The sequence below is a fragment of the Pelophylax lessonae genome, assembly GCF_965119305.1.
Source record: "Pelophylax lessonae genome assembly, chromosome: 5".
NCBI lineage: Eukaryota > Metazoa > Chordata > Amphibia > Anura > Ranidae > Pelophylax > Pelophylax lessonae.
In genome coordinates, this window is record NC_138772.1 from 385,521,019 (window position 1) to 385,540,957 (window position 19,939).

The following is a 19,939-nucleotide window of genomic DNA, read 5'->3' on the forward strand; positions in this document are numbered from 1 at the left end:
GACTCCCACTCCCCTGAAAAGCAATCCATACAAAGATTTATTTTCAGGGACAATTGACAGGCAGTGAGGAGGTGATATGTCACCATAAATGCTGCAGCACGGACCCTTTTATTTTAATGGGTTGCGTTCAGTAGTAATGGGTTGTAATTCTTGAGAGTAGGTGCATAAATTATGGCAGGCTTATAGGGGCTTCAGTGCATTACTTTGCCCAGGGCCCCATGATACTACTAAGATGGCCCTGGATGTGTGGGTGGGAAATTTTAAAGCCCAACAGCCAGAAAAGGGAAAAAAAAAAAAAAACTGGCTAAACCTAAAAAAAAACTAACTTTTTTTTTTAGCTGGCTCCTAGACTCAAAGCAAATTTTTCAAGCCCTGTTTTAAGAAACAGACAGCAGTAATTCATGGAAGAGGGAAGTTGTCAGACAAATCTGATTTTATTTTATGAGGCGGTAAACCTTAGACAAAGGAGTGCCAGTGGACATAGTATACTTGGATTTTGCAAAAGCGTTTAACCACTTCTGCTCCGGAAGGTTTTACCCCCTAAATGACCAGGCCATTTGTCGCAAAACAGCATTGCGTTGCTTTAACTGACAATTGTGTGATCATGCAACACTGTACCCAAATAAAATTGATGTATTTTTTTCCCCCCACAAATAGAGCTTTCTTTTGGCAGTATTTGATCACCTCTGCGGTTTTTATTTTTTGCTCTATAAACAAAAAATATCTAGCTATTTTAAAAGAAAAACCAAATTTTTTACTTTCTGCTATAAAACATTCACAATAAAAAAAAATTTTTAAATCAAATTTTTTCATCAGTTTAGGCCAATATGTATTCTGCTACATATTTATGGTAACAAAAATCCTAACTAATGTATTTTGATTGGTTTGTGCAAAAGTTATTGCATCTACAAACTATGGGATACATTTATGGACTTTTTTATTTTTTATTGTTTTTACTAGTAATGGCGGCGATTAGCGATTTTTTTTTTTTTCTTTTTTTTTTTTTTTTGCGGGACTGCAAGATTGGGGCAGACAAATCTGACACGAAATTACACTTTTTGGAGACCAGTGACACCAATACAGTGATCAGTGCTAAAAAAAAATGCACTGTTACTGTATAGATGACACTGGCAGGGAAGGGGTTAACACTAGGGGTGATCAAGGGGTTAAGTGTGCTCCTAGGGAATGCTTTCTAACTGTGTGGAGGGGGAAGTAGTAGAGGAAAAGAGAGATCTGTGTTTCAGCTTAGCTGAAACACAAGATCTCGCTCTTTCTCTGTGACAGAACAGCGGTCTGCCATGTTTACAAATGCAGACGGCCGTTCTGTCATTCTATTGGACGATCGCGGGTAGACAGCAGCTATCGCGGCCGCTGGACCCGCTGATTGGCTCCCGCTGTGTCTAATCACTCGTGCGCCCCCGTGAACCCGTGCACAAAATTGCGTACCTATACATGATTTTGCGCAGCCAGGCCGCCCTGCTGCAGTATATATGCGGTGTCCGGTCCAGACTGCAGTGTCTGGTCTGGAAGTAGTTAATACAGTTCCCACACACGGATAATGTGTAAGGTAAAGTCTACAGGCTTGGAAAAATCAGTTTGTAAATGGATAGAAAACTGGCTAAAAGACCAAATTCAGAGAAGTGGTTAATGAATTATATTCTGAATGGTCTGGCATCATGAGAAATGTAGTTCCAAAACATCTGGGGTGCCAAGGTTCGCCATCACTGGCCCTTACTTTTATATCCTATTTATAAATGAGATAGGGTCTGGGATTAAAAGTACCATTTTAGTCTTCGCAGATGACAACAAGCTATGCAGTGGAATAACATCCTTACAAGATGTCTCCAACTTCCAAGCCAACCTCAGTGTACTGTTTATTTGGGCAACTATGTGGCAATTTTGTGACAAACAAGGTTTAAGGTTTATAAATGTAAAGTTATGCACTTGTGGACTAAGAATATGCATGCACCATACATACTAGGGGGAGTACAACTGGGGGAATGAACGGTGAAGGATCTAGGTGTTCTGCAATTGCAAGCTGCAGTTTCCAAAGCAAGCGAAATCCTTTTTTGTATTAACCACTTAAGCCCCAGAAGATTTTACCCCATTCCTGACCAGGGCCTATTTTGCGATTCGGCACTGCGTGACTTTAACGGACAATTGCGCGGTCGTGCGGCGCTGTACCTAAACGAAATTGACGTCCTTTTTTTTCCCACAAACAGAGCTTTCTTTTGGTTGTATTTGATCACTTATGTGATTTTTATTTTATTTTTTTATTAAAGAGGGTCAATTTTGCAAAAATAACAATATTTTTCACATTTTTTTATATGAAATTCCCCAAAAAAATTTAAAAATCAAAATATTTTAACATTTTCGGCCAAAATGTTTTATGCTACATAAGTTTGGTAAAAAAAAATCGCAAAAAGCGTATTTTGATTGGTTTGCGCAAAAGTTATCGCGTTTACTAACAAAGGGAAAGATTTTTGTTGTTTTTTTTTAACGAGTAATGGCGGCGATCTGCGATTTTTTTTTTTTTTTTTTTTTTTTGCGGTACTGCGACATTGCGGTGGACAGATCGGACCCTTGGCTAACATTTTTGACACTTTTGGGGTTACCAGTGACATTACTGCATAATCAGTGCTATACATATGCACTGTTACTGTAAAAATGACACTGGCAGTGAAGGGGTTAACTGTATTGGAGAGGGAGGGGTTAAGTGTGTCCTAGGGGCGTGCTTCTAACTGTGATTGGACATGGCTACTGGTGTAAGAACAGAGATCAACGGTCCTACATAGTAGAACCGTCTGAACAGTCTGATCTCCATTCTTACACAGGGAAGAATGACAGGCGGCTTTGTTTACATCAGCCGCCTGCCTTTCTTCCGGTGTCACGGACGGGCACACATGCGGGGGGGGGGGTCCGTGACCGTGCGGGAGCGCGCCTCTGGCGGCGCGCTCGCTACCTAGAAGCCTCACAGGCTAGCGACGTAGACCTACGTCGCTTTGCCTGTGAGGGGCTGACCGCCGCAGTAAATAGTCGTGCGGCGGTCGGCAAGTGGTTAAGACTCCAGAGAGAGTGATTTCATTTTGCCCCTGTAAAAATCATTATTAAGACCACATATAGAACATGCAGTTCAGTTTTGGGGACCAGTTCACAAAAAGGATAATCAGGGAACTGGAGAAATTGCAGAGAAGAGCGACCAAACTGATAGGAGGCATGGAGGAGCTCAGCTATATGGAAAGATTAGAGGAACTGAATTTATTCCCTCTTGAGAATAGGGGATTAAGGGGGGATATGATCAACATATATAAATACATAAGGGGTCCATATAGTGAACTTGGTGTTAAAGTTATTCACTTTAAAGCTGAGTTCCACTCAAAAGTGGAACTTACGCTTTAAGTGGCCCTGACATGCCACATTTTTTGGGGGGCGTGCGGGTACCTAGTTTTGACAGGTACCCGCTCCCACTTCCGCTCAGGCCACCTAGGCGGCTCGAGCGGAAGTTCTCCTCTCTCCCTCCCTCCCTGCAATCTTCTGGGGCACGTCACAGGTCCCTGAAAATTGCCCGTCCATGCAGCGGGAATCGCACATGTGCAGTGCACACTCGGCTGTGAAGCCGCAAGCTTCACAGATTCCAGGCACCACAGAGAGAACCGAGGCTCCCCCTGGCCACATTGCTGGACTGTGGGACTTTTTTTAGCTGCTAACTTTTAATAAACACAAAACCCAGTGGAACTCCGCTTTAAGGTAATCACAGATGACAAGGGGGCACTCTTTATGCCTGGACGAAAAGGGAGTTAATCTACAAATACAGAAAGGTATCTTCGCAGTGAGCGCTGTTAAAATGTGGAATAGATTCCCTCGAGAGCTGGTTCTGGCTAGCTCAGTAGATTGCTTTGAAAAAGGCCTGGATTTGTTCCTAAATATACATAATCTAACCGGATACTAACATTTTACAGGTAAAAGTTGATCCAGGGAATATCTCTTGGGGGATCAGGAAGGAATTTTTCTCCTGCTGGAGCAAACTGGATCATGCTTTGCTGGGTTTTTTGCCTTTTTCTGTATCAACTGTGGGTAATGGATTTTGTATATAGGATTGTATAATTTTTTGTTTTTTTTCCTTTTTTTTTGGTTTAACCAGATAGACTAGAGTGTGGATTTTTTTTTTTTTTTTTTAACTGGACTTACTATGCAACTATATGATGTAACTTTTATTACGTTCTTTGGTGATTATATTTTGCGGCAAATATATGATGGTGTATAAATTACATAAATGTGTTGGGAAAAATTACAGGAAAATGCAGTTCCTAATTTTTTTTAATTTATTTCCAATAAAAAGCAAATAAAAAAATGTTGTTTTATATATTCAAATTTACCAAATTAAAGGCCAATCTAAAATAAGTTGGGGTAGACTACAAGCACTAAAAGGTATAATGTGCACAACAGACATTGCCAAAATGGTAAAAACACTTTGGGACTCGAGGATTTATTGAGAGAGAACTCCAGGGACTTGTGTGGTTAAAAACTTGACAGATGATCTAACCCTTTCTCACTCTGTGCAAAACCAAAAAAGTTTTTCCTAGAGATACTTTAAATTGTATCAAAGTGCATTGTTGTTTGTGATAACAAAAAAACAGGAATGTGTGTGTGTTTTTTTTCAACATGACTACACCATGATCCTTATAGTTTGTATTCTAAGAGAAGACAATGTGGGTACGAATACAAATTAGAACAAATTTAAATTAAGCAAAAGAGAATCATCTGTCTTCAGAGCTGGATTTATATTTCCTGCCTGCCTAGGCCAACTGCCCTGTGCCACCTTCATCACACCAATAGGTTTGGATGTCATAGATACTTAAGGCACATAGGGGTTCATTTAGTAAAACTAGAGAGTGCAAAATCTGGTGCATTTGTGCATGGTAGCCAATCCCCTTCTAAAGCCGGCCATTGATGGTTCGATTCTTGGCTAGTTCAGCAGGGACCGGCCGAGATTCGAACCATGTATGAGCAGGTTGAATGTACCCAAGTTGATCTATCAACTTGGGTACAACCAACTGTCAGAATTTACATGCAGTTATTGCTAGCAACTTTTGTGACCACTAGCAATAATCACTGTGTTCTCCCAGCACAGACGGCTTCCCCCGCCTCCCTGCCAGGAGAGCACAATGGCTCTGTGGGAGTCAGTGTTGATGGGGGAATTGAGCGTTTTTTTTTTTTTCTTTCCTGCAAGAAAAACACTTAGTCTATGGCCACCTTAACTTTAGCTTGTTCAATTAAGCATTGACGGGAGAAAACCTGGAAGCTGATTGGTTTCTGTGCAGAGCTGCACCAGATTTTGTACTCTCCAATTTTAGTAAATCAACCCCTTAGAGTTTGGGGGTGGAGAAGCTGAAAGAAATAATTTGATTACTGTGTGTCAGCACACCTATCACACCTAGAAATGACAACTAGAAGAGTAGAGCCATGCTCACCAAGCAGTTTACCGGTGATCTGTAAGTACAAAGTGCACTATTTATGCAACAAAATGCCAAAACTGTGCAAAAGTGACACAACCTGATGGAACTGGGAGGCAGGACAGTCATCTGGAACCTTTCATGATACATGGGAATGTATTAATGATTGTCTGCAGCATGATATATGGGTGACTGTGTGCCTTCCGTGGCAACCCTGCCCTACATTTTAGCCTGTGTTCCTATGCAAAAACGAGACTCTGGCTGACATTTAACATTATCATTCAGCTTTAATCTTACAAATGCAAGTAAGAAAACTGTGGATTCCCTAGCTCTTTTAAATAATGACTTTGACTCCTTTCTGATGATCATTACTCCTATGTTACACATACACAATTTGCAGCACCTTGCTTGGGTGCCCTCGTCCTGGTAAGCTCCACAAGGAATTCCCAACTGGCCTATACTTCTACACATGAAGTATGTATACCCCTGTTTATATTGTTAAATGCTATTGATTATTATGCTATTGATATTATATTTATGTATTGTTATGCTTTGTATGAAGGTTGCCTGGAACCCAGACAGTGATTTGTGGTTGGATGAACTGATGGTAGACGCAAAAGAAGAATGTGAACCTGAGTGGCTGGATTCAGAGGATCCTCTTTTCATTCTCTATACCAGTGGTTCTACTGGAAAACCTAAGGTACAGATAATGTTTTTCTACATTAGAACATTAGAAATTGTATCTTACAAATTTATCTAAAATTATCATGCAAGAGACACCTGTTGAATGTATCATATATAGGCTGTAGTGTCCGTGAATGGGTCTAAAATATCTTTAGTTAAACTGAGTCTGGCAAATAATGTGGCCATTGAATGTACTCAACTGACATCAGTCCATTCAGGCAAAATTACGGTGGTTGGTTCTCTTTCTGCTTAGTCTCCTAGTGTACTTGAAATCTAAATTCCTAGATAAAAATGCATTGATTTTAAGATACCAAAAATATTTTTTATGCCTTTCCTGCCCCTCTTTATATTAGTGGCCAGTTAAAAGTAGTTGTCAATGGGAGAACAATTCCCTTTGATGGTCAGTGGTAAAGTGTCACCTTAGATTGATGAATGGGATATGCATCCTTGCATTTAGGAAAAGAATCCTTGTATATTGGTATTTAGTGTGAAAAGTGCTCCTTTTTACATTGGTGGGCATTGGCAGAAGAGTCCTTTCATATATGTGGTCAGTGGAAAAAGCGCTCCTTTTACATTGGTGACCAGTAGGAAAAGTCCTCATTTACATTGATAGTCAGTGAAAGAAAGGCCCACTTATAGGAGTGGTCATTTGGAAAAATGCTCTATACAATGGTGTGCAGTAATAAACTGCCTTTTTTTTTTTACATTGGTGGTCAGTGGGGGGGTTCTAATACATTGGTGTTTAGGAATAGAATGACTCCCTCCTACACTGTTACTCAGGTATTAGGTGCTTTCTTACATTGGTGGTAAGTGAAAGAAGCATCCCCTTATTAGTGGATCAGTGGGAGAAGGGCTGCCTTACATTGGTGGTCATTGGAAGTGCTCTCTTACAGTGGTATCCAGTGCTAAACTGCTCCTTTACACTGTTGATCAGTGGTCAAAGGGTCCCATTACATTTGTGTTCATTGAAAGAACGGACCCTACATTGGTGCTAAGTGGCTAAGTGCTCCCCTATATTGGTAATCAGTGATCCCCTTATACTGGTTGTCACTGATGAAGGGCCCCCTTTATTGGTTGTTCCTGGTAAAATGCACGTTTGCATTGGTGGAAGTTGGTTATTTATCACAACCAGAATATGCAAAGTGAATTGAATGTGTAGATAAGAAGGTTACTGTGAGATAAAATAAAGAACACCGGTAAAAGAAGTCGTACAGCTTAATACATTTACATCTGTCATCTTTACCTGTATAACTTTCAGAGTCTTAAAAGTATCTTGAGTTTGTTATTGGTTTCAGAAGAGTCAAGGAAAAAGCCGTGCAGGAAAATGTCACGTCAGTTATGTCCACGTAGCATGTGGGGACATTTTGTAAACACATTCTTTTTTTTTTTTATGACGCATTAAAGACAGCCACTCCCTACTTAAACATTCCAGATAACGCAGTGTGACAATTTCATTTTTACAAACCTCATCTGAAAAGGCTAGGATTGCTTTATTTATGCCTGTCTGAGCTATAAACACCAGGAATGCTTTCCCTGTTCATTTTGTTATAGACTAAAAATGTAGCTGTTTAGAAGGTGGTGCAATTTATTACAGATGTGCCATTTACCACTTAGTATAAAAATTGATGGGACATGAAAGATATTAAAGACCAAACTGAAGCCTTTTTTCTCAAAGTCGTCTTCCAGGACAGCCCATGAGACCTTAGGCTCCTCCCCCAGGGACAGGAAACACATTCCAAAATTCAAATAAAAGGCGGTGCCTTAGTCCTCACCTTCAGTATTTAGTGTTTCCTCCGGACAGGGGGTAACATGTTCCTGGAACTGAAGCTCCCGGTCTCCTGGACTGTCCTTGGAAAGACTTGGAAAGATGCATCTCCTCAGCCCATAGCGGTACCCCCTTAGTGCCGCAATAGGGGCTGACCGCTGTCTCCTGTTCTTCTAGCCTCTCGGCAGGACTACGGATGCTGTCTGGTGGAACGTTGGGGAGTCCACTCCGTTGGTCGGCCGGTTCCTTGGAGCAGAGTCCTGTGTACCCGGAACCGCTAACTTCGGAAGAAATTTTGAAGTTGGCGCCAAAAACGGAGGGGGCGGAACTCAGCGTATCCACTCTGGCCTCACGGGAAGCGACAGTGTCACTTCCGGCGCAGTGACGGCATCCGCGGGCGCCGGAAACCCTCGTTCCAGTTTCCGAAGGCGCGAACAGTGAGTACATATGGGCGACCGATGTCAGGTGGAAACAGCAGTGCTGGGATCACCATACAGAGCGATGGACACGACAGTAACCGCACAGGCGGTGGAAGTCGGCTCTGGCATCGGCACCTCTCAGGTAAGCAAGGGGAAATATACACCCTATTTGCAGATACCTGTTAGGAACTCCGTTCCCCTTCCCCCCTCTCTTTTCTATCGTTAGGGGCAGGGGTTAAGCAGCACCGCTCCCTCTTTTCTAAATCACAAATGGGGGATAAGCGGGAGGTGGGAGGAGGACAGGTTTCCCTGATTATAATTCTCTTGTCTTTTATCTTCCAGGCCAAGGCTCAGGACAATAACCCACCTCAGCCCCCCAAAAAGAAGTGTGCTGTATGCGGAGAGAAATTGAGTTCCTCTTGGAACAAAGCAGTGTGCCGGGCATGTATAGCTAAACTGGTCAGAGACGACCCTGCAGTCTCTACCCAGAAAATGCTGACCTCAGTGAGAGATGAACTAAAAAGTACCATTAGTTCATTCAAAACTCTCGTTGAAAAGATGCAGGCACCAGTCCAGCCTTCCACCCCAGCTCAGGCTCCATTGGCCCAGGCCCCATCTTTGAATATCCCAGTGGGTTTGGAGGAAGTTTCTTCTTCCCACTCCTCCGGTGGGGAGCAAGAAGGATCAGGATCAGGGGAGGAACCCATAGACAAGGATTCCCATAATAGCTCCAACTTTAAATTGAGCTTGGAGGATGTAGATAACCTACTAAAGGCAGTTTATACAACTCTAGAAATTGAGGAGGAAGAAGTGCATCTCTCTAAGCATGACTTGATGTACGCTTGTCATAAAAAGCATGCTAGAGTGTTCCCTGTGCATAGCTCCCTATTGGATATGATTAAACAGGAGTGGAATTCTCCTGATAAAAAGCCTTTTTTTCCAAAGACTTTGAAAAGAAGGTATCCATTTGACAACAGTGGGGATCAGCCTTGGAACAAAATCCCTAAGCTGGATGCCTCCCTTTCCAGAATCTCCAAAGGCACTGACTTGGCATTTGAGGATTCAGGAGCTCTAAAAGACCCTATGGATAAGAGAACTGATATCTCTTTGCGTAGGGTCTGGGAAGCCTCCATTATGAGCTTAAAGCCAGCCCTGGCATCCACCTGCATAGCCAGACACCTGGAGCTCTGGCTATCTCAAATCCAAACACACTTGTCTGCTGGAACATCGAGGGAACAGATTAATAAATCATTTCCGCTCTTGTTTCAGGGAATTGGATTCCTGGCGGATTCTTCAGCTGAAGCTGTAAGAATGGCAGCAAGGACCTCAGCTTTGGCTAATACGGCCAGAAGAAGCCTATGGCTCAAGACATGGTCAGGTGATGTTACTTCTAAATCTCGCCTTTGTGGTCTTCCCTTCACAGGAGACCACCTTTTTGGCCCAGGCCTAACAGAAGCCCTGGAGCGTACAGCGGATAAAAAGAAGAAATTCCCCTATGCTCAGAGGAATGCTCGTGGCAGGGGTAAACAGCAGAAGTCTTTTGAAACCCAGCAAAATTTCAAAAAACATTGGACCGGGCATAAAGGAAAAGGGAAGGGCAACATTCTGTTTAACCCTCCTCAACGCCCCGACAAGCCCCAATGACTCCCTTCCCAGGGTGGGAGGAAGTTTAGGGGCCTTCCTCCCACTATGGAAGAGGATTTCTTCCAGCCCTTTTATTCTAGACCTAGTAGGCCAAGGACACAGGCTGGAGTTCTGTCTTCTACATCCAGAAAGAATCTGGGTCTCTCTGAGGGACGTCACAAGAAGGATGTGCTTGATGACCTCCTGTTTCCCAGCGGTCCCCTGGGCAGGGTTCCAACTACGTCCACTCCAAATGTTCTTCCTACAGAATTGGGATGGATAGTCAAGTTCCTTAGAACAGAAAGTAAAGGTTCCCACCAAGTTGAAAAGGACCCTTTGGGGGTGGATATCCTCTCTTCACCTATCAATAAGGCGAAGCTGGACCATCCAGGTATCACAGACATATCTGCACCACCACCAGATGAACCAGGACAATTGGTTCCTCAACCAAGAGGTGTTTTTCAAAGTCACAACCCCTTGGGGCCTACCGGTAGTGGATCTGTTTGCCTCCTAGGCAAACAGGAAAATAGAAAAATTATTTTCCATAATCCTAGTAGATATAGAGATGATCCTGATAACCCCATACTGGCCCAAGAGGCCATGGTTGGCACGCCTTCAGGCATTGGCTGCACTACCTCCAATGACCTTCCCTTGGAGACTAGATCTCTTAACTCAAGGTCCGGTGGTCCATCCATTTCTCAGGACCCTAAACCTGTCGGCCTGGTATCTGAGGAACAAATTCTAGGTTCTCAGGGGTTCTCAGACAGAGTCATCCAAACATTGACCAGCTGTCGAAAACCGGTCACTAGGAAAATATATGCAAAAAGTTGGAAGAAATTTCATTTTTGGATGGTGGAGAATCAGAGATTTTCCCCAGATATTCCAACTATCTTAGATTTTTTTCAAGAAGGCATAGACAAAGGTCTCTCCCTAGGGACCTTAAAGGTACAGGCTGCCGCCCTTAGTGTCTTCCTTCGGTTCTCCCTTAGAGAAGACCCTAATGTGAATGCCTTTTTCAGAGCAATTGCCAGGACAAAGCCAACCAGGATTAAAACGTGTCCAGCTTGGGATCTATCCCTGGTACTCCAGGCTTTGGTTACCAGTCCGTTTGAACCCTTGGTAGACCTGTCAGTAAAAATGCTCACCCTAAAAACTTTATTTTTAGTAGCTATTACTTCGGCTAGAAGAGTTAGCGAATTACAGGCTCTCTCAATCAGAGAACCTTTTCTTATGATTTTTGACGACAGGATTGTGCTAAAAACAGATCCAGGATTTTTGCCCAAGAGGGTCTCTTCTTTTCATAGGACTCAGGACATAGTCCTTCCTTCCTTTTGCAATTTCCCAAACAACAATAAAGAAAAAGAATTTAGTTGTTTGGATGTCAGAAGAGCCCTTCTGAGATACCTGGAGGTGACTAAAACCTTCAGGAAGAATGATACTTTGTTTTTACAATTTTCCGGCCCCCATAAAGGGGAAAAAGCTTCTAAGGCAACCTTAGCTAGATGGATCAAACAGGCTATCACAGAAGCCTATATGGTGAAAAAGGTGACTCCACCTTTCATTACTGCACACTCTACTAGAGCACTGTCCACGTCTTGGGCTGAAAGGGCCGGTGCCTCTCCAGAACAAATCTGTAAGGCAGCTACCTGGTCTAACTTTTCGACCTTTGTTAGACATTATCGCCTGGACCTCCTATCTTCTCAGGAACAGGCGTTCGGTCGAAAGGTGCTCCAGGCAGTGGTCCCTCCCTAGACTGGTAAGTTTCTTGCTTATCGTCTCATGGGCTGTCCTGGAAGACGACTTTGAGAAAAGATGGGTTATACTTACTGATAACTCCTTTTCTAATAGTCTTCCAGGACAGCCGGATTCCCACCCGATTTATCTGGTATTATGTATAAATGATATGTGTATATATATATCTATGTATATGTTTTACAGGGTGTCCTACGGTTCTCATGAAATACTGAAGGTGAGGACTAAGGCACCGCCTTTTATTTGAATTTTGGAATGTGTTTCCTGTCCCTGGGGGAGGAGCCTAAGGTCTCATGGGCTGTCCTGGAAGACTATTAGAAAAGGAGTTATCAGTAAGTATAACCCATCTTTTTACCTTGGTTATATAACAAGTATGACATATTATATTATAGTTTTTTTTCTTTTTTTATATATTTTTAGTTAACAAAGAACTCCATGAATTTTGTAACTTTGACCAAAGTTCAATAATGTCCTTGCAATAGGTGTAAGCCATTTATGTTCTTTTTGAAGACTGACCAAAAAAACCTCTAGGACATTGCTAAAAGATGCCTTGCTGTTAGTGTTCACCTTCATCATCACAGGAGTGAGCATCACTCAGAGCTTGTTACTGTGATGTTAAAAGTGAACAGTAAGGCAAGCCATAGATGATGCCAATTTTTTTCCCTGCAGCCACAACCCGTGCCAGGAAAGAAAATAGCTCCATTTCTCCCATCAACACTGACTCGCAGAGCTATTCTGCTCTCCTGGAGGGGCTCAGGGAGCTATACAATAACTACATCCTTAAAATCCGGCAGGCTGGTTGTATTTAAGTTGATTGATGGATCAACTTGGGTACAATAAACCTGCCCATACAAGGTTCGAATCTTGGCCGGTCCCCACTGGCCGAGATTTGAACCGTCTGTGGCTGGCTTAAGTGCTAGGAGTCTCTTAGCCATGTCCTTGGAGTTAATAGTCAGGCTTCATGAAATAAATAGCCTACACCTATAGCATTATTATAATAGCATTATAATGGCATTATTAAATTTTCTTTTGGTAAATGTGAACTATGTCTTTAAGGAACAGGAAACCACACGCTTTCTCTTTTCTTTGCAGGGAGTGCTGCACACAGTTGCAGGATATCTGCTTTATACAGCACTGACCTTTAAGTATGTGTTCGACTACCATGAAGATGACGTCTATTGGAGCACAGCTGACATAGGATGGATTACAGGTCATTCTTACATCACCTATGGTCCGCTAGCTAATGGTGCTACTAGCGTCATGGTAAGCTTCTCAAAGGATATAGTTCTTCTAAAACAAAGAAGGTTTTGTATAAAAACTCTATAAGTTGTTCTTGCTGTAGAACTTAAATGGCTTTTAACAAATTTATAATCAATATATTGGATATTCTTTTAGCAAAGTGTAACATTTCTGCACAGATTTTAGCATTCAGTCAGAGGTAGGTCATTTATATTTATAGGGTAACTCTACTTTAATGGAAAGAAAAAAAAATGAAAAAAATATATTGCTATTGTAATTTAAAGCGGAGTTCCGCCTCCCCCTCCAAAAATTAAAAGTCAGCAGCTACACATACTGTAGCTGCTGACTTTTAATATTAGGACACTTACCTATCTTGGAGTCCAGAGTTGGCACCGCAGCCGATGTTTCCATCGGCTGTCGGGTGCTGCCGCTGCCATTGCCGGTAAGGGAACCCCGGCAGTGAAGCCTCGCATTCCTACTGGCTCGGCGGCAGAGGAGGGGGCCAAGCTTCCGAGGGATGGCGCCGCGGCGTAGTATCCCGAAAGTGGGGAAGGGTACCTGTCAAAAACAGGTACTTGTTCCCCCCTCCCCCCTGAAAGGTGCCAAATGTGGCATCGGAGGGGGGGAGTAAACAAAAGAGCGGAAGTTCCACTTTTGGGTGGAACTCCCCTTTAATCGAATTAAAAATCTACTTTTTGCTTTTCAAACTGTAGTTACTGTAATTTTCTAAAAAGTCAATGCAATATGGCTCCGGGAGGCATTCTGTAAATAGATGGTATACAGAACACCTCCAGAAATGTAATTTCCTGCTTGTGTGAAGAATACTGCACTAAGATACAAGTCAGGTTTTAGGCATACTCTGCAACACAAATTTTCAGTGAGATACTCCCTAAGCGGGATAATCACTTCTGAAGGGATACTGACACTGCAGCTTTTCGCATTAGAACACACCCAAGTGCAGTTTTCGCATTAGAACACACCCAAGTGCAGTTTTCGCATTAGAACACACCCAAGTGCAGTAGCTAAATTCAAATTAATTGGTCACTCCCAATTTGTATTCAAAAGACATAGCGGAACAAACCGATTTTTCTTCAGAGCAACAAAAGGTAGGAGCCTGTAACCAAGTTTGTTAAAATCCCTGCAATGTACATTGATCACCCGAAAGGGATTGTTTTTTTATTTTCTCAACAAAAGTGGGATGCCCGTTAAGCCTACACTAGAGAACTATACAACTTAGATGTTTTCACTTCTCCCAGCTTTATAGGAAGGTGACTAGGTACTTAAGAGATTTGTGGCCAACTTCTGCAAGAGAGACCATTTATTACCAAAAGGAGAGCGCAAACACATACATTATACTGTATTGGGGCTATTAAGGTATTATGATGGCTTTATGACGCTTTCCACCTCTATGTAAGCAAACAGCTGTAAATTATTAATAGCTGTTTTGCCTCAGAAAGACACGTATGTTAGACCTAATCTATTCTATTTCATTTATTTTTTTCCTATGAACTGCATCTTTCTTTTGTTTCATCATTCACTGACACAGGATCTGTGTAATTTTTGAGCTTTCCTGTATCAATTGCTTCACAGTTGTATGCTTTGTAAAAAAAAAAAAGTAAGCAAGGATCAGACAGGAAGCATTAAAGTGGAGATGAGCTAATCGATTAACTGTTTCTTCCTCCACTGTCAGGTCACGGGATGCAGGTACTTAGTCTTAAGTGGTATTAAACCCAAAAGCAAACATTATATTGCAAATTACCAATTTATAGATATGATGGCTGCATTGGTTTTCTTTTTTTTTTAAAGCTTGCTTTCTCTTATTTTCACCTGTTGATCTGGTCAGTATGTCTGTTTTTTTTCAAAAGTACAAACTCTTCAGCAGAATGTATCAGTTACGTATCAAAGGTTACGTAACATCAGATATCAAACCATTTACCACTGACACTGGCTTACAATGATCAGCCTTCATTTATATAAAACGTTTATCCCAAAGGGAACAAAACCATTTGCTGTAAACTGTTTATAAAGTGTTAGTTTGGCTTCAATTTGTTATTTGTATTTAAATCTGCAAGTACATCCAGTGCAGACACAAGGTCATCCAGCGCCCAGGGCAAAGATGCCAAACTGCACCCCCCCATTTTCTGAAGGTTAACGGTGATGTTGCTGTCACTACGCCTGTCAGTCTTGTAACACAAGCAACTGGCACAGGGCGCCTTATCCCTGCAATAAACCATTGCGCCCAGGCCAGTTGCCTCTCTTGCACACTGAGTACATCTAATACTCCCCTTCCCCCACACTGACCATGCTGCTGACCAAGGGTGCCCCTGTTCTCCCTAATCCAGAGTAGAGGCACTCTACTACAGGAGGTGTGTTACTGGCCAGATCACCAGGTGAACAGAGAGGGGAAAAGTATGAAAAAGGAAAACTAATGAAGCCACCACATAATGACTGGTAAGCTGCAATATATTACATTTTTGGGTTTAATACCACTTCAACCCTTTTGCTGCCAGCACAGTTTTTGCATTTTTTTTGCACATGTTTAAAAAAATTATTTTAAGCCTTAAGATTACACAAAACCCCAAACATTATATATTTTCTGAAAACACACACCCTAGAGAATACCATAAACTGCCCCCCCCCCCATGCGAATGAGTATGGGGTACATTGTATTTCTACTCCTTCACCAAAAAAAGTCAAAAAGAAATAAACACACACGCCGTTTTTGACAATTCCTTAATAAAAAAATAAACGTCCCCCGAAGTAGATCCAATGTCAATCACGAAGCCCTCCGCACTGCCTGACCCAAAAAAGAAGATAAAAAACCTCACACCCCGACGAAGGCTCCTGAAATCTGCCTACTCTGCCGTCTGACAGTTTTTAAATAGCTAGGGGGAGGAGCCACCCAGCATGCTCATCGCCGATGACATCACAAAGGGGAGGGGGGCCACCCTCCCCTTAGCTATTTGGGAACTGTCAGACAGCGGAGCAGGCAGTCGGGAGCCTTCGTCAGGGCCGCAGGTTTTTTGTTTTTTTTCCGGGCGCAGTGGGCATCGTGATTGATGTTGAATCTACTTTGGGGAACATTAAAAAAAAAAAATAATAAATAAATAAAGGAATTGTAAAAACTGTTTTTTTATTTTTTTTTGGTGAATGAGTAGGGGTTCAAATGTACACCCATACTCATTCACATGTGGGAGGGGGCTGGGATCTTGGGGTCCCCTTGTTGAAGGGGGCTTCAAATTTCTGAGAAGTCCCTGCCCGCAGACTCCCACATCTACCGCCCAGGGTTGTGGAGAAGAGATCCTTTTCCCCACCAACATGGGGACAAGGTGCTCTGTGGTGGGGCAGATCCCCCCTACCCCAAAGCACCCCCCCTATGTTGAGGGCACGTGGGCCTGGTATAGTTCAGAGGGGAGGGGGGTGCTTGCTTGTCCCCTTCTTTTCCTGACCTACCAGGCTGCATGCTCGAAGGGTCTGGTATGGATTTTGGGGGGGCGCAAGACAAGCCATTTTTTCTTTTTTTTTTTTTTTTTCTTTTGGCGTGGGGTTCCCCTTAAAATCCATACCAAACCCGAAGGGCCTGGTATGCATTGGTGGGGTGCCCATGCTGGGGTTTTTTTTTTAATCATTTTTAATTGCCAGCATGTTTTCTTTACATTCAACCCGGGCAACCCGCTGATGACTGAGTCATCTGTTGTTAAGGATGCGGCTGCTGGCTTCCGGCCTGCTCCTTAGTAACCAGCTATTGAAACTGACAAATGCTGCATGTGATACCACCAGCAAAGCTGGAAGCAATTATTCTCAGAGTTTTAAACTACATGCGAGTTCCGGGGCAGTAACCTGATTCTCAGTAAAGCTGCATAGTAAATGGCAACGGCCATCCGAAAATTCTCATTCAGGTGTTTACAGTAAAATACTAACTGATGTTAGAATCCAGTTTGACAATTGACACTGAAATATCACATATTTTTACAGCACAACTTATTTATTTATTTTTTAGTTTGAAGGCATTCCTACCTATCCACATGTGGGGAGATTCTGGGAAATCATTGAAAAGTATAAAGTTACCCAGTTTTACACGGCACCCACTGCTATCCGCCTGCTCATGAAGTATGGAAATGAAGTCATTCAGAAGTAAGTGTTTTGGTGTGTGACAGTTCATCTGGATATACTTTTTCCCAAATTGCAGAGGCCTTCTGAGATAAACACTCCTCCAAAGACTGCATATAATGCAAATATAAAATGATGCATATTTTATTATTGTTACATATATACAGCGGGTAAAATCAGTATTGAACACGTCACCATTTTTCTAGCTAAATATATTTCTAAAGATGCTATTGACATGAAATTTTCACATGTTGATAACAACACATGCAATCTATACATACAAAATAACCAAAAACAAATACCTTCAGAAATGAAGTTATGTGTAATAAAAATTGAATGACAGAGGGAAAATGTATTGAACACACTAACTGAAATATATTTAATACTTACGTACAAAATCCTTTGTTCGTAATGATAGCTTCAAGACGCCTCCTGTATGGAGAAACTAGTGGCATACATTGCTTAGTTGTGATTTCGGCCCATTCTTCCACACAAACAGTCTTCAAATATTGAAGGTTCGGTGGGCCTCTTCTATGAACTCCAAACTTTAGTTCTTTTCAAAGACTTTCTATTCGATTCAAGTCAGGTGATTGGCTGGGCCATTTTAGCAGCTTTATTCTTTATTATTATTATTATTTATTCTTCTTTCTTTAAAACCAATTGAGAGTTTCCTTGAATTTGTGTCTGGGATCATTGTCTTGCTGAAATGTCCACCCTTGTTTCATCTTCATCATCCTAGTAGATGGCAGCAGTTTTTTATCAAGAATTGTCTTGGTACATTTTTTCTATTTATTTTCCATTTAAAGCGGAGTTCCACCCATTTTTAATAGGTTGGAATACATAGCTGTATGTAATCCCCTTTAAAACGGCTTTTACCAATGGAAACTTTTTTTTTTTTTGCTAGTAAATACCTTAATTTCTGCTTTATTCCTCCTCTCCTCACTTCCGGGTCCGATCGGCGATGACGTCATTCGGCGATTCGCGGTGTCTGCTGGGATGTATTCTATTCCAGAAATCTCGCAGTAGCTGAGCTGTAGTGAGCCGTGCCTGCCCCGCCTCCCCCCGCCTCCTCTCATTAAGTTGTATTGTATGAATGTATTAAGGCCGTTCTCTGCCCCGCCTCCGCCCCGCCTCCTCTCATTTTTTGTATTGTATGAATGTATTAAGGCCATTCTCTGCCCCGCCTCCGCCCCGCCTCCTCTGCCCGCCTCCTCTCATCGAGTTGTATTCATACAATACAACTCAAAGAGAGGAGGCGGGGCGGAGGCGGGGCAGAGAACGGCCTTAATACATTCATACAATACAACCAATGAGAGGAGGCGGGGCGGAGGCGGGGCAGAGAACGGCCTTAATACATTCATACAATACAACCAATGAGAGGAGGCGGGGCGGGGCAGAGGTGGGGCAGAGAACGGCCTTAATACATTCATACAATACAACTTAATGAGAGGAGGCGGGGCGAAGGCGGGGCAGGCACGGCTCACTACAGCTCAGCTACTGCGAGATTTCTGGAATAGAATACATCCCAGCAGACACTGCGAATCGCCGAATGACGTCATCGCCGATCGGACCCGGAAGTGAGGTGAGTAGGAATAAAGCAGAAATTAAGGTATTTACTAGCAAAAAAAAAAAAAAAAAAGTTTCCATTGGTAAAAGCCGTTTTAAAGGGGATTACATAGATCTAAAGTTCCAAAAATGGGTGGAACTCCACTTTAAGCTTGCCAATACTGTATGCTGAAAAACAGCCCAACACCATGATGTTCCCACCTCCAAAATTCACTGTTGGTATGGTGTTTTTGGGGTGATGTGTAGTGCCATTTGACCTCGCAAACATGGTGTGTATTATGGCATCCAAAGAGTTAAATTTTGGTCTCATCTGACCAGACTATATTCTCACAGTATTTCACAGGCTTGTCTAAATGATGTGCAGCAAACTTTAAATGAGCTTCAACATAGTCTTGCGTGGTGAGCTTGCATACAGGCCATGACGGTTGAATGCATTACTTATTGTTTTCTTTGAAACAATTGTGCCTGCTAATTCCAGACCTTTCTGAAGCTCTCCTCAAGTGGTCATTGGCGCTTGAACAACTCTTCTGATTCTTTTCACTCCTCTGTCAGAAATCTTGCAAGGAGCAACTGGTCGTGGCCAGTTTATAGTGAAATTATGTTCTTTCCACTCCTGGATTATGACCCCAACAGTGCTCACTGGAACATTCAGAAGTTAAGAAATCCTTCTGTGACTGATGCCATCATTATGTTTTACAATAATATTTTTTTAAAGGTCTTGAGAGCTCTTTGCTTTTACCCATAATGAGAGGTTTCTTGTGTAACAAGCCTGGCAGAGGTCCAGGCTGAGACTCACTTGTCTATACACAGCAGGTCTTGTTCTGATGTGCGGCTCCTGGGATCTTCTGCTCTTATCAGAAAATAAACAATCTTAGTTTTGTGTGTACACTGGTAACTGTGTTTTGCAGTGTCTAAATGACATTAAAAGTCATCCAAAAAGAGCCATGAAAACCGTTACTATTGCAGCAAAGTCAATGAAGCACAGAGCAGCTAGTTAATTAACTGCAACATGCAGTTTAATGCACATCTGAATTACACCTGATGCTGCCAGTTTTGTAGCCTTTACCTCAGTAATCTGTGCCCCATTTATTTCCCTATTTCAAGTGACCAAATTATTGAAATTTTGATGAAGGTGGATCAGAATCACTTCTATACTGGTCATAAGAGGATTTTTGATAAATATTCCATCACAAATGTCGTCATTTTGCCAACTGAAACTAGGGAAAAAATACTAGGAAGAGAAATCCATAATACAATTGACCCTCAATTAATACAAAGCCCCTATAGGGAGCACATATCCAAGCCGAATCTAGAAAGAAAGGCTGGAT

The 19,939-nt window shown here is 42.2% G+C and overlaps 1 protein-coding gene across 2 annotated transcripts in view; it reads left to right on the plus strand.

Moving 5' to 3' along the window:
* The window catches only part of LOC309556946 (acetyl-coenzyme A synthetase, cytoplasmic-like), a 96,176-nt gene that overhangs the window by 52,047 nt on the left and 24,190 nt on the right, over window positions 1–19,939 (plus strand). For both annotated transcript variants that reach the window (XM_082259522.1, XM_082259523.1), the window contains exons 8-10: window positions 6,016–6,153; window positions 12,789–12,959; window positions 16,936–17,069. In XM_082259522.1, coding sequence (XP_082115648.1) covers window positions 6,016–6,153; window positions 12,789–12,959; window positions 16,936–17,069 — 443 coding nt within the window. The remainder of the gene's footprint in view (window positions 1–6,015; window positions 6,154–12,788; window positions 12,960–16,935; window positions 17,070–19,939) is intronic.